Consider the following 14,591-nt stretch of genomic DNA (forward strand, 5'->3'; position numbering starts at 1 on the left):
GCTGAAGAAACAAGTCCATGTCAGAAAACCAACACATTTAGCTGAACTGCACCAATTTTGTCAAGAGGAGTGGTCGAAAATTCAACCAGAAGCTTGTGGATGGCTACCAAAAGCGCCTTATTGCAGTGAAACTTGCCAAGGGACATGTAACCAAATATTAACATTGCTGTATGTATACTTTTGACCCAGCAGATTTGCTCACATTTTCAGTAGACCCATAATAAATTCATAAAAGAACCAAACTTCATGAATGTTTTTTGTGACTAACAAGTATGTGCTCCAATCACTCTATCACAAAAAAATAAATAGTTGTAGAACGTTATTAGAAACTCAAAACAGCCATGCCATTATGTTCTTTACAAGTGTATGTCAACTTTTGACTAGAACTGTACATTGTTATTTTGTATATAATGTCCATGCCACACAAGTCACAGACCAATCCGCTCCCAAGTGCTAAAAAATGCTTTATTACAAAATAGTGATCATGGAGGCACATCTTAATGATTCTGACTGACTCTCACAGTGTTTGCATAGCGAGGCAGGTGGAAGTTTTGCCTGTGCAAAAGTATCTTCAAATGACCAAAAAAAAAAAAAAAAGTCAATTTCAAAGGCACACTGGTTGTGCTAGTTTGCTTCCGAGTCTCGTTTTCTTAACGGGATTTTAGATCATAACTGTGCTTTTTCCAATTTTAATCTCAATGCAACATGGACACAGTCTACTGTTGTTATCCGTATAGCATCGCAGCAAAAAAAAAAAAAAAAAAAAAAAAAAGGCTTCGGCGGAGAAAATGTGCTAAAAATATGTCACTATGTAACAAACTGAGCAGTGTTTATTTTTAATACAGAATAGTGTAACCATACGTATGTAAGTGTGGGTCTATAATAGTCTTGTGTAGGTCTATAAAAGGTCTAGTGTTGGTGTGGAATAGACTTGCGTGGATCTGCCATTGTCTTGTACGGGCTTATAAGTGTAATGCAGGTCTGCGATAGTCTTGTGTATGTTTATGAGTCTTGTGTAGGTCTACAAAAGGTCTTGTGTTGGTGTGGAATAGACTTGTGTAGATCTGTCATTGTCTTGTGCGGGCTTATAAGTGTAATGCATGTCTGCGATAGTATTGTGTATGTTTATGAGTCTTGTGTAGGTCTATGAAAGGTCTTGTGTTGGTGTGGAATAGACTTGCGAGGATTTGGCATTGTCTTGTGCAGGCTTATAAGTGTAATGCATGTCTGCGATAGTCTTGTGTATGTTTATGAGTCTTGTGTAGGTCTAAAAAGGTCTTGTGTTGGTGTGGAATGGACATGCCATTGTCTTGTGCGGGCTTATAAGTGTAATGCAGGTCTGCGATAGTCTTGTGTATGTTTATGAGTCTTGTGTAGGTCTACAAAAATGTCTTGTGTTGGTGTGGAATAGACTTGCGTGGATCTGCCATTATCTTGTGCGGGCTTATAAGTGTAATGCATGTCTGCGATAGTCTTGTGTATGTTTATGAGTCTTGTGTAAGTCTATAAAAGGTCTTGTGTTGGTGTGGAATAGACTTGCGAGGATCTGGCATTGCCTTGTGTGGGCTTATAAGTGTAATGCATATCTGCGATAGTCTTGTGTATGTTTATGAGTCTTGTGTTGGTCTAAAAAGGTCTTGTGATGGTGTGGAATAGACTTGCGAGGATCTGCCATTGTCTTGTGCGGGCTTATAAGTGTAATGCAGGTCTGCAATAGTCTTGTGTAAGTCTAAAAAGGTCTTGTTTTGGTGCAGAAAAGACTTGTGTAGATCTGTCATTGTCTTGTGCGGGCTTATAAGTGTAATGCAGGTTTGCGATAGTCTTGTGTTTGTTTGAGTCTTGTGTAGGTCTAAAAAGGTCTTGTGTTGGTGTGGAATAGACTTGTGTAGATCTGTCATTGTCTTGTGCGGGTTTATAAGTGTAATGCATGTCTGCGATAGTCTTGTGTATGTTTATGAATCTTGTGTAGGTCTATAAAAGGTCTTGTGTTGGTGTGGAATAGACTTGTGTAGATCTGTCATTGTCTTGTGCGGGCTTATAAGTGTAATGCAGGTCTGTGATATTCTTGTGTATGTTCATGAGTCTTGTGCTGGTCTATAATAGACTTGTGTAATTGTGTGTTTCTAAATGCATTGTCTTTTTACTATAGTTGTATGTAAGTCTAAAATAGTCTTATGTTGGACTAAAATAGACTTGTGTATGTCTTCCAAAGTCTTATACATGTAGGTTTACAATAGTCTTGTGTATGTTTGAGTCTTGTGTTGGTCTAGAATAGACTTGTGACTTCTGTATTAGACTTGTGTAGGTCTATATGCTTTGTATTTTTACTATAGTTCTATGTAAGTCTAAAATAGACTCGTGTAGGTCTTCCAAAGTCTTTGAAAGCTTATACATGTAGGTTTACAATAGTCATGTGTATGTTTATGAGTCTTGTGTTGGTCTAGAATAGACTTGTGACTTCTGTATTAGAGTTCTGTAGGTCTACATGCATTGTATTTTTACTATAGTTGTATGTAAGTCTAAAATAGTCCTATGTTGGTCTTAAATAGACTTGTGTAGGTCTTCCAAAGTCTCAAAGCTTATACATGTAGGTTTACAATAGTCTTGTGTTGGTCTAGAACAGACTTGAGACTTCTGTATTAGTCTTGTGTCGGTCTATCTGCCTTGTGTTTTCTACTATAGTTGTGTGTAGGTCTAAAATGGTCTTATGTTGGTCTTGAATAGACTTGTGTAGGTCCTCCAAAGTCTTTCAAGGCTTATACATCTAATATTCTTGTGTTGATGTATACTTTTTGTGCCAGTTGATAATATATTTTTAATATTTGTATTTGTAATAGTCTTGTGTGGGTTTCTAAATATTGTGTTGTCTAAAAGGGCCTTGTTTAGGCCTAGAATACTTGTGTTGGTCTAAAATAGACTTATGTAGGTCTTATAAGACGTACGTCCTGAGTAGGTTTAAAAGTTGTGTGTTGGTCTTTCATAGTCTTGTGTAGGTTAATAGGTTTTGTGTTGGTTGAGAATATACTTGTGATGTCTGTAATATTCTTGTGTAGGTTTATATGTCCTTCATTGGTTTCCAAGTCCATTGTTTAGGTCTCTAAGTCTTGTGTTGTCCACAAGTCTTTCTGTAGGTTCATAAAAATCTTGCGTGTGTTGCCTACACATCTTTTGTTAGTCTATAATAGTCTTTTGTTGGTCTAGAATAGACTTGTGATGTCTGTAATAGTCTTGCATAGGCTTATAAGTCTTGTGTCGGTCTAGAAAAGACCTGTGAATGTCTGTAGTATTCTTCTGTAGGTCTATACATCTTGCGTTGGTCTACAATAGTCTTTGTTCAGGTCTATATAAGCCTTGTGTAAGTTTATATGTCCTGTGTTGGTTTCCAAGTCCCTTGTTTAGGTCTCTGTAGGTCTTGTGTTGTCAACAAGTATTTGTGTAGGTTTACAATAATCTTGCGTAGGTCTAAGGCTTGTGTTGCCTACAAGTCTTGTAAATCAATAATCGTCTTTTGTAGCTTTACACTAGTCTTGTGTTTGTCTAGAAAAGACCTGTGAATGTCTGTAATGGTCTTTTGTGGTCTATAGATCTTGTGTTGGTCTACAATAGTCTTTGTGCAGGTCTATAATATTCGTGTGTAGGTCTGTAAGATTTCTGTTATCTACAATGGTATTTGTGTAGGTCTATAATAGTCTTGCGCTGTGAGCTACAGTTATCAGTACAAAGATCTGAAACCTAAAAGAAATCCAAGCTTTCATCAAAATATATATATTCCCGGGATTTGTCGAAATAAGCACATTTTTACACACACTCCCAGTAAGGATCCAAGGCAAAAACCTGCTTAGTTTTCAGGACAGCAACTCTTACAGACGTGAGACTTAACAGCTGTCCATTCAGCATGTGGACAGCACCAGCGTGGCGCAGAGCAAGCCGTCCGGTCCTGGTCTTTACTGGTACCAGGGCGTTTTCCTGATCCAGTGGAGGGTAAAACCAGCGTCCGTCCGGATCTTGATGGACGCCGCCTCGGCCTCCCTGACCGTCTCCTTCACGGACTGCATCAGGTTCTGGGCGTTGTGGACCAGCATCTCGGTAGCCTGGGATCGGGGTCGTGTTAGTAAAAAGCAGGCTCGGCGGTTCCAGAGAGCGAGAAAATATGAACTCACCTGTTCGGACTCTTCTTCGCTGATGTTGGTGCGACCCAACATGGTGGCCTTGACCGTGGACAGGATCTTGAGCTGGGTGCTGATGGTGGGAATGCGCTCGCACACCTGTGGTCAGGTGAGAAAGTGGAGTTACGTCACAGTGAAAAATCCTTACATTGTCCCAATAAATCATCGAATGACGACCTCCAAAACACGAGTCAAAGATCCTCTATATGTCAGGAGTGCTCTGCTGATTTCAAGGACCTACAGCAAAGCTGCAAAAATCCTCTTTTTGACAAGAGTGCTGTGCTGTTTTGAAATATCAAATTTAAAAATGCAAAGATCCTCTAAATGACAAAGCGCGTTTTGCTGTTTTCAGGATCTACTACAAAAACAGAAAGGTCACCTATATATTTGAGTGCTCGACTATTTTTTATGGACCTACAGCGAAACCACAAAGATCCTCTATATGACAGGAGCAATCTGATGTTTTTAGGGACCTACTGCAAAAACGCAAAGATCCTCTATATAACAAAAGTGCTCTGCTGTTTTAAGAACCTACTGCAATAACACAGAGATCATCCATATGAAGAGTGATCTGCTGTTTTTAAGGACCTACTGCAAAAACGCAAAGATCCTCTATGTGACAAGAGTGTTCTGCTGTTTTGAAGGACCACCTGCTAAAATACAAAGATCCTCTATATCAGTGGTCCCCAACCTTTTTGTAACTGCGGACCGGTCAACGCTTGAAAATTTGTATATAATAATATATATATATATATATATATATATATATATATATATATATATATATATATAATATACTGTATTTATTTATATATATATATATATATATATATATATATATATATATATATATATATATATATATATATATATATATATATAAGATATATATATATATATATATATATATGCATATATATATATATATATATATATATATATATATATATATATATATATATATATGCATATATATATATATATATATATATATATATATATATATATATATATATATATATATGCATATATATATATATATATATATATATATATATATATATATATATATATATATATATATATATATATATATATATAATACTATTATAATATATGTATATATATACAGTATATATATTAACAGCCCGGCCCCCGGCCAAATTGTTTTAACCCAATGTGGCCCCCGAGTCAAAAAGTTTGGGGACCCCTGCTCTACAGTATTATGACAGCAGCACTCTGATATTTTAAGGACATACTGCAAAAATGCAAAGATCATCTATAATGATAGGAGCACTCTGCTGTTTCAAAGGACAAAGATCCTTTATATAATATATATATTGTTTTTGTTTGCCAAACCTGCTCAGACAAAAAGTGTGTTTTACTTTGGAGACAAACTTTGTGAGGACAAAACGTGGCGAGATGTCGGCCATGTTAGGAAGGTACAGAGTTTTATGTGGCCAGATGTCGGCCATGTTAGGAAGGTACAGAGTGTTATGTGGCCAGATGTCGGCCATGTTAGGAAGGTACAGAGTGTTATGTGGCCAGATGTCGGCCATGTTAGGAAGGTACAGAGTTTTATGTGGCCAGATGTCGGCCATGTTAGGAAGGTACAGAGTGTTATGTGGCCAGATGTCGGCCATGTTAGGAAGGTACAGAGTGTTATGTGGCCAGATGTCGGCCATGTTAGGAAGGTACAGAGTGTTATGTGGCCAGACGTCGGCCATGTTAGGAAGGTACAGAGTGTTATGTGGCCAGATGTCGGCCATGTTAGGAAGGTACAGAGTGTTATGTGGCCAGATGTCGGCCATGTTAGGAAGGTACAGAGTGTTATGTGGCCAGATGTCGGCCATGTTAGGAAGGTTCAGAGTGTTATGTGGCCAGATGTCGGCCATGTTAGGAAGGTACAGAGTGTTATGTGGCCAGATGTCGGCCATGTTAGGAAGGTACAGAGTGTTATGTGGCCAGATGTCGGCCATGTTAGGAAGGTACAGAGTGTTATCTGGACTCCAGTGGTGTGAAACATGTCAGTGCTGCCTGACCTGGAGGAGGTTGGTCCTGATGCGTTTGTCCGTGCACTGCTTGGCCACCTCCTTGGCGAGTCGCGTGACTTCGTCGGAAGCCTTGGCGATGTCCTTGGCGCACTGGATGAGGGCGCGCTTGGTCCCGCTGCTGCCGCGCACCAGCCGGGACATCTCGGCCATCAGCAGGGCCATGCGCTTGGCCGCCCCGATGATGTCGTTACCCTGCGGGAGAAGCGGTCAGTCCTCCGCCATGAAGTGGGCGGATCAACGCGGTGGACGTACCTTACTGGACCACTTGCGAGCCTCGTCGTGCAGCTGCCTGGCCGCCACCATCATGGGCTCGTTGACCACATCGCCAGCCTTCTGCTCGGGGAACTCCTCGTCTTTCTCGTCGGGGGGTGGGGGCCTGGGAGGAGGAACCTCGCCTTCGGGGAGAGGGGGTTTGGGTGGAGCTGGCTCGTCGTTAAGCTAGCGGGGGGGGCGAGATATTAAGTCAGCTGTCTGGTTACCTGACATAAGGTCACATGACTTACGTTTAGTTGCTCGAGATCAGGGGGAGGTGGTGGGAAGTCTGGCTCCTGAGGCTGGAACGCCTCCCTCACTTTAGCGACAGCTCCAAGTATCTTATAACCAGAGTCCAGAAAGCCCTTCTGAAGATCTGGAGATCAAAAACCGATTAAGATGGACGCCACATTTAAAAAGTTCCCTTAAAAACCTCTAAAGGCTTAGTGGCCACATGCGTGGACAGCACCTTTTAGCTCTTGTTTCCAAAATTGTGTACACTACTGAATTGGGGTCTTACGGCCGCTTATGTGGACACTTATACTGCCATCTGGTGGTGTCAGAAGAGTATAACATACAATGGAATTTGGAAAAAAAAGGGTAAGAATAAAAATTTGCATGTCACTACACATGAAGTACACGTTTGTGTACTTATGGATTAATAAGTACATCATATTAAAAAATATTTTTAGTTTTTATTCTAATTAGAGTCCAATAAGCCGAAATAGCAAAGAAAAATAAAAAAAAGCATGTAAACAAACAGCCTGGGCCTTAAGAGGTTAAAGAAACCTGCACACACTTGGATCCTGGATGTTCCCGGCCACTGCTTTGGCGTTCATCACCATCGGTGAGATTGTCTGGCTCAACTCATCCGACACGGCCTTCACCACCTCCCGGAATTTGGGATCCTCAGAGTTCTCCACCTCCCGCTTGGCCACCAGGAGGATGCGGTTGGCTCGGCGGGCGATGCTGGTGGCGCCGGCGACCAGCATCTGAGGCTGGTGGTTGGCCATGGCCACGCGGCATTTGTCCAGGTCCTTCTTGATGGCTTCCTCGGAGGCGTCCAGGAGAGACTTGGTGTCGATGGCTTCGTCCACCAGACCTAAACAAGCCAGGAATTGATTAACGTGGATCCCGACTTAAACAAGCTGAAAAACTTATTCGGGTGTTACCATTTAGTGGTCAATTGTACGGAATATGTACTGTACTGTGCAATCTAATAATACAAATTTCAATCAATCAATCAAATCGGAGTTAGGGAGCTTTGACACATGCTCTGGTCTGATTGGATTGTTAAGTCCGGACTTTTTGCGCCTCGGTTTGGTTTCCTGAACTTGAGGGCAGCATAATATATATATATATATATATATATATATATATATATATATATATATATATATATATATATATATATTTATGACATACCTTTTAAAAAGAAAAAGTAATTTTTAGATGATAAATATTGCATAAATACTAGAGATGTCCGATAATGGCTTTTTTGCCGATATCCAATATTCCGATATTGTCCAACTCTTAATTACCGATTCCGATATCAACCGATACCGATATATACAGTCGTGGAATTAACACATTATTATGCCTAATTTTGTTTTGATGCCCCGCTGGATGCATTAAACAAAGAAACAAAGTTTTCCAAAATAAATCAACTCAAGTTATGGAAAAACAACAACATGGCACTGCCATATTTATTATTGAAGTCACAAAGTGCATTGTTTTTTTTAACATGCCTCAAAACAGCAGCTTGGAATTTGGAACATGCTCTCCCTGAGAGAGCATGAGGAAGTTGGGAAGGGGGGCGGGGGGTGTATATTGTAGCATCCCGGAAGAGTTAGTGCTGCAAGGGGTTCTGGGCATTTGATCTGTTGTGTTTATGTTGTGTTACGGTGCGGATGTTCTCCCGAAATGTGTTTGTCATTCTTGTTTGGTGTGGGTTCACAGTGTGGCGCATATTTGTAACAGTGTTAAAGTTGTTTATACGGCCACCCTCAGTGTGACCTGTATGGCTGTTGACCAAGTATGCCTTGCATTCACTTGTGTGTGTGAAAAGCCGTAGATATCATGTGATTAAATATGAATTGTTTTTGATAATAACATTTATTTTTTATAGCAACACTTAAAAATGAGCTGAATATGACAACTGCTGTCTTCTTTTATTAGGGCGTAGGGGGTAGCGGGGGGTGTATATTGTAGCGTCCCGGAAGAGTTAGTGCTGCAAGGGGTTCTGGGTATATGTTCTGTTGTGTTTATGTTGTGTTACGGTGCGGATGTTCTTCCGAAATTTGTGGCGCATATTTGTAACAGTGTTAAAGTTGTTTATACGGCCACCCTCAGTGTGACCTGTATGGCTGTTGACCAAGTATGCCTTGCATTCACTTGTGTGTGTGAAAAGCCGCAGATATTATGTGACTGGGCCGGCACGCAAAGGCAGTGCCTTTAAGGTTTATTGGCGCTCTGTACTTCTCCCTACGTCCGTTTTAAAAAGTCATGAATTTTACTTTTTGAAACCGATACCGATAATTTCCGATATTACATTTTAAAGCATTTATCGGCCGATAATATCGGACTGCCGATATTATCCCTAGTTTCATCCCCAATGCCATGTAATAATTTGTGCACCTGTCATTTTCTCCACGTTGTCGATCCACTGATTCTTCATGGTCTCAAAATGTTCGTACGCCGCCTGGTTGCCATAGTTTCTCAGCAGGATCCGGGCGGCAGAAACCACCTGGAAAAGCAGCACGTCAATGGGCCGCCCTGCTCGGGAGTGCCTTGAAACGGTCCTAAACACGAAGCGTTGATACCTGTGGCGTCAAGTCTCTGGTTGACTTGACGGCCGCCTGGATGCCCTCCACCGTGCTCTTGTTGGCGGTGCCCACGGCGGCCGCCTTCTCGGCGGTGGCGCCGAGCCTGTTGGCGTGGTTCTCGAAGTTGGCGGCCCTCTCCTCAAAGACCTAGACAGGAAGACTGTGATCAACAACGCAACGAGGAGGGATGTCGGGTGATTGATTACGAGGCCGACCTCATCCCTGTTGGGCGCTTCCAAGGGGGCGGTGGCTGCCACCGCCAGCAGCTTGATGGGGGTGGTGGTGTCGCTGAAGATGTCCGAAACCTCCTGAGTCATCGCCTCTTGCATTTTGCCTTTGAGGTCCTTTGTGGAGGACAAGCAGATGTTACACCTTTGTGACATTATGGGTGGTGTCTGTAGTAAGACGAGGTGGGGGCGATTCTGCACGTTTTGATGTCGATTGGAAAAAAAGTGCTCTGCTGCAAAAATGCTAATGAAAGCTCCTCTATGGCGACTGTGAGCCAAACCTGTTTTTAGTCTGTTTATTTAGTACAGGGGTCCCCAACTTTACAAAATGATTATTGGAATACAGTAAATACTAGAAAAGTTGACATGATTAGATACTATTAAGGTTTGAAAGATATACATTGTTTGTCTGTCAAAACAAATGCATTGAGTAAAAAAATAAAATAAAAGAGCATTTTATTGACACTTTATATTTTTTTTATTGACACTGCAGAATTGTATTTCTGCAATATTTATCATCTAAAAATGACTTTTTCTTTTTAAAAGGCATGTCATGTTACAATTGTGCTGTTTTGTGGGGCCAAGCACCGATTCAATTGATTTTAATGGGCAAAGTGGATTTGAGTGTTTTGAGTTAAGAGCTACTGAGTTAATTAGGCCCATGAGTTGAGGTACTACTCTAATCGGAAAGTGGAAAATTGGTCAAAAAGAATAAAGATTTTCATTTTCATCACAGATCGCCAATAAATAATTTATTTAAAACATTTTTAAAAAATGAATAAAACTTGCAACAGGCTCATATCCAACTAATCAGTGTGCTATTGTCCTAACAATAGCAGTAAGCAGCCTTCATTTAGGCTTACAAGTGACATACTTGCCAACATTGAGACCTCCAATATCGGGAGGTGGGGGGGCGTGTTTGGGGTGGGGGGCGTGGCTAAGGGCGTGGTTAAGAGGAGAGTATATTTACAGCTAGAATTCACCAAACTAAGTATTTCATATATATATATATATATATATATATATATATACATATATACATATATATATATGTATGAAATACTTGACTTTCAGTGAATTCTAGCTATATATATATATTTTATTTTTTATTTTTTATTATACATATAAATAAAAGACATACTTGAATATCAGTGTTCTGCAGGCTATCCAGTAGATGGCGGTATTGTCCTGTTTAAGAGTGTCACAACATTGCTGTTTACGGCAGACGAACCGCTTTACGGTAGACTAAACGTGACTGCTGTTGTTGTGTGTTGTTACCGCGCTGGGAGGACGTTAATGAAACTGCCTAACAATAAACCCACATAAGAAACCAAGAACCTTGTTGTGCACTCTACTCTCTAAAAGCCGTAGATGTTATGACGTCGTCGGGCAGGCAAGCTATTTATATTGTGGGAAAGCGGACGTGAGAACGGCTGTCCCCACTCAGGTCCGCATTGAGCTGGAGGGGGGCGTGGCGCCCCCCCACATCGGCAGTGAAGTGTATGTACTCGCAAGAAACCGAATAGCTTTGTCTTTGACCTTTTTTTTTTACTTAAAGAAAGCAAATTAGCATATTATATGAGAATGTTAAGTTATGATTATCTTTAACCGAATCACAGCAGTGCTCAAATTAAAAAAACAGCATTCCCTCTCATGTGTTATTGCTTAATTAACATTAATGATGTGCACTTTAACAACTAGGCTTACAACTATACCTAATATATAAAGGGGTGGAAAAGTGACTATTACCTGCAGGGCAAACATTAGCTAACCAGAAGGCAATAACAATGTAAACAAAAAACACCTGCTTAAAAGATCTAATACAAATGTCCCTGAGGAATGTAAGGTGGGAGTACTGTAATTACCTAACGTTACATTATTATTTTCCATAACAATTCAGCCCCCTCCACAATATTAACCCGACGTTAAAACAGAACTAGCTATTTATTGATTAGCAATTGCCGAATCATGTAACATTAGCTTAATGCTAAAAGCCAGGTTACTATCACATTCTGTAACAGACAAATAATTTCATGTAGGCTAACGTTACCTACCTGCTACCTCTGTCTTTTTCTCGTTTCTCCTCCTCTTTTTTCTTCCCTGGGCACCTGACAGTTTTGGCCGTTTTGACATCTTGTGTTGACTTTTTCATGTGGTGACTTCCAAAGAGAGTCATGATACGGGAAGGGAGGGGGCGCACCGTGCGGTGGGCATGGGGGGGCGTAATGTTGTAACAAATAATATTTCTATTAAATAGGCTTTACTTTGCATTTTAATTAGCGTGGGATTATTTTTTGTATTTAGAAATAATAGTACCACCTTTTTTTTTCTTTTTTTTCTCTCCAACATATGTGGCACTGGCGTGGCGCCCCCTGATGGACGGCGCCCTTAGCATTTGCCTATACGGCCTATGCCACGGGCCGGCCCTGCCGCTCGCCTCAACCTAACTTCCTTCGACACTCGCAAGGATTTAAAGAAGAAAACACCATGTCTACATCTGAGGGGTGCACAAATTAAGCATTATTCCGTGAAAGACAAATTTGGACTTATCCGTGCATCGTTAAGGAACGTATTTGACTGACATAACGAGTGCGATACTGCTGGGATCGTAATGCTAATGAAAAAACTTTGTTTGCAGTTGATTTCCTGCTACAAATTTTTGTCTCATCTACAATTCATGTCTGCAGTTGTTTTTATGATGTGAAGTTCATATTTTCTCTCATTATTTAGCTATGGATGTCCCTGTTGTTCAGCAATGTTTGCTAGCGATATCAAGACTCAGTATATGCTGTTGAGCCTACCAGAGATGTATTCATATACTTTACTAATACAAATAAGCATATTTTCTTGATGCTAACAAATTTGACCAAAGACGCTATAATGTGGTCATCGATGTAGAATAAAGCACTTGGCTTTTCTGCAGAATAACAACTAAGCTTTTAGTTTCTGTTATGAAAACTGACAATGAGAATACGTTGGATGGTACCAACAATCAGAATATTTACTACTAGGACTTCACATGACGTTAGTTTATTTGCACAACCAGGTCTTCCTGGTTATATTTAGTCATGGCAACCACAAAAGAACACCAACTAATGCAATCTATTGTCATTTTCTTGTGTTTAGTTCTGCTCTCAAGCACTACTACTACAGTAGAGAAACACAGAAAGTTTCTCAAACAAATCAAATGTTCAAACAAACATTTTACAAAGTGATCGCTGTAGACACAAGAGGTCCGATAGTATTCCAAAAGATTGAGTGAGATTTTTAGGAGCCGTTTCCTTCGACGCTTTTATTTTTTCCTGACTTTATTACCTTTATGAACCACTTCTTTCGGACTCTATGAAAGCTCTTTCCTATTTGTCTATTTTTAACGACTGGAACACCCAAGAACAGAACAGCAATACGGCATTTTCTGCTCAAACTCTACACTCACAAAATGCGGCTGCTAGACTTTTGAAAAGAACAAGAAAGTTTGATCATATTACGCCTATACTGGCTCCCCTGCACTGGCTTCCTGTGCACTTAAGATGCGACTTTAAGGTTTTACTGCTTACGTATAAAATACTACACGGTCTAGCTCCATCCTATCTTGCTGATTGTATTGTACCATATGTCCCGGCAAGAAATCTGCATTCGAAGAACTTCGGCTTATTAGTGATTCCCAGAGCCCCAAAAAAGTCTGCGGGCTACAGCGCGTCTGAGGTCCCCTTCAAGGTTTCTCATTGTATCCCATTGGGTTGAGTTTTTACTTGCCCTGATGTGGGATGTCGTTGTGGCTTGTGCAGTCCTTTGAGACACTTGTGATTAAAGGCTATATAAATACACTTTAATTGATTGATTGACTTGTTTTAATGCTACACTTAAGATGGCTGACTATCATGTGAATTAAACCGCGAAAAATAAGAACAGACGTGACGTCATATGCAACTCAGCAATTGATACAATCCATATCTGGATAGCTTTGCCCAGCCCTTGGCATGTGCTGTTCTTTCTTGTATTTCTGCTGATAGCCAGCAGAGGGGGCTGTTAGACTGTGGATGAATGCTACTGGTGCAGCTGGAGACTTCATAATCTTACTTTCAAGGCTTCCTGTAGCTGATGAGCCACGGCGCGAGCCTGAGGGGAGTCGCCTTCGCCCCGAGCCGCCAGATCGGCCAGCTGCGCCATGAGCTGCTCCACATGCTCGCATCTGCCCAGAAGATCCTGCCTGGCGGGGCCCGGCAGGGCGTTGGCCAGCCTGCGGCCTTCGGCCACCAGCCCGCGGATGGCCGCCTGGCCTGATCACGCAGAAAATATCAGTTAAGAAGATAAATGAGTATGAAAGCTAGAGAAAGAAGACGGCACTGACCCACGCCGTTGTCGTCCATGTTGGGGTTGTCGATCCATCGCTGCGCCTGCTCGATCTTTCCTTCCAAGTGAACGTCTGCCTTAGCGGGCCTGCTGTTGGCCACTGCTTTGTTGGTCTTGGACTGGAGGTTCTGCAGGGCTGTCGCGATCTGTTTAGATAAAGTCCTGGCTTCAGGAGTGTCACCTTTGCCCCTAGAGCAGGAGGAGGAGGAGGAGGAGTGTTTTATTTCATTCTTTTTGATTGATTGAAACTTTTATTAGTAGATTGCACAGTCCAGTACATATTCCTTACAATTGACCACTAAATGGTAACACCCGAATACGTTTTTCAACTTGCTTAAAGGCCTACTGAAACCCACTACTACCGACCACGCAGTCTGATAGTTTATATATCAATGATGAAATCTTAACATTATAACACATGCCAATACGGCCGGGTTAACTTATAAAGTGACATTTTAAATTTGCCGCTAAACTTCCGGTTCGAAACGCCTCTGAGGATGACGTATGCGCGTGACGTAGACCGGCGAACACGGGTATGCCTTCCACATTGAAGCCAATACGAAAAAGCTCTGTTTTCATTTCATAATTCCACAGTATTCTGGACATCTGTGTTCGTGAATCTGTTGCAATCATGTTCATTGCATTATGGAGAAGGAAGCTGAGCAAGCAAAGAAGAAAGTTGTCGGTGCGAAATGGACGTATTTTTCGAACGTA

At 41.1% G+C, this 14,591-nt stretch overlaps 1 protein-coding gene across 1 annotated transcript in view; it reads right to left on the reverse strand.

The window, feature by feature from the left end:
- Positions 1 to 446: 446 nt before the first annotated feature.
- LOC133655404 (vinculin) overlaps positions 447 to 14,591 on the reverse strand; it is a 66,631-nt gene continuing 52,486 nt past the window's right edge. Inside the window, exons 11-21 of the mRNA XM_062055530.1 lie at positions 13,876 to 14,066; positions 13,605 to 13,804; positions 9,513 to 9,641; positions 9,295 to 9,444; positions 9,110 to 9,218; positions 7,272 to 7,574; positions 6,724 to 6,848; positions 6,473 to 6,658; positions 6,209 to 6,412; positions 4,161 to 4,265; positions 447 to 4,091 (exon numbers count right to left, since the gene is read on the reverse strand). Coding sequence (XP_061911514.1) covers positions 3,945 to 4,091; positions 4,161 to 4,265; positions 6,209 to 6,412; positions 6,473 to 6,658; positions 6,724 to 6,848; positions 7,272 to 7,574; positions 9,110 to 9,218; positions 9,295 to 9,444; positions 9,513 to 9,641; positions 13,605 to 13,804; positions 13,876 to 14,066 — 1,849 coding nt within the window. The 3' untranslated portion in view covers positions 447 to 3,944. The remainder of the gene's footprint in view (positions 4,092 to 4,160; positions 4,266 to 6,208; positions 6,413 to 6,472; positions 6,659 to 6,723; positions 6,849 to 7,271; positions 7,575 to 9,109; positions 9,219 to 9,294; positions 9,445 to 9,512; positions 9,642 to 13,604; positions 13,805 to 13,875; positions 14,067 to 14,591) is intronic.

Source organism: Entelurus aequoreus, linkage group LG08 (genome assembly GCF_033978785.1).
Source record: "Entelurus aequoreus isolate RoL-2023_Sb linkage group LG08, RoL_Eaeq_v1.1, whole genome shotgun sequence".
Lineage (NCBI taxonomy): Eukaryota > Metazoa > Chordata > Actinopteri > Syngnathiformes > Syngnathidae > Entelurus > Entelurus aequoreus.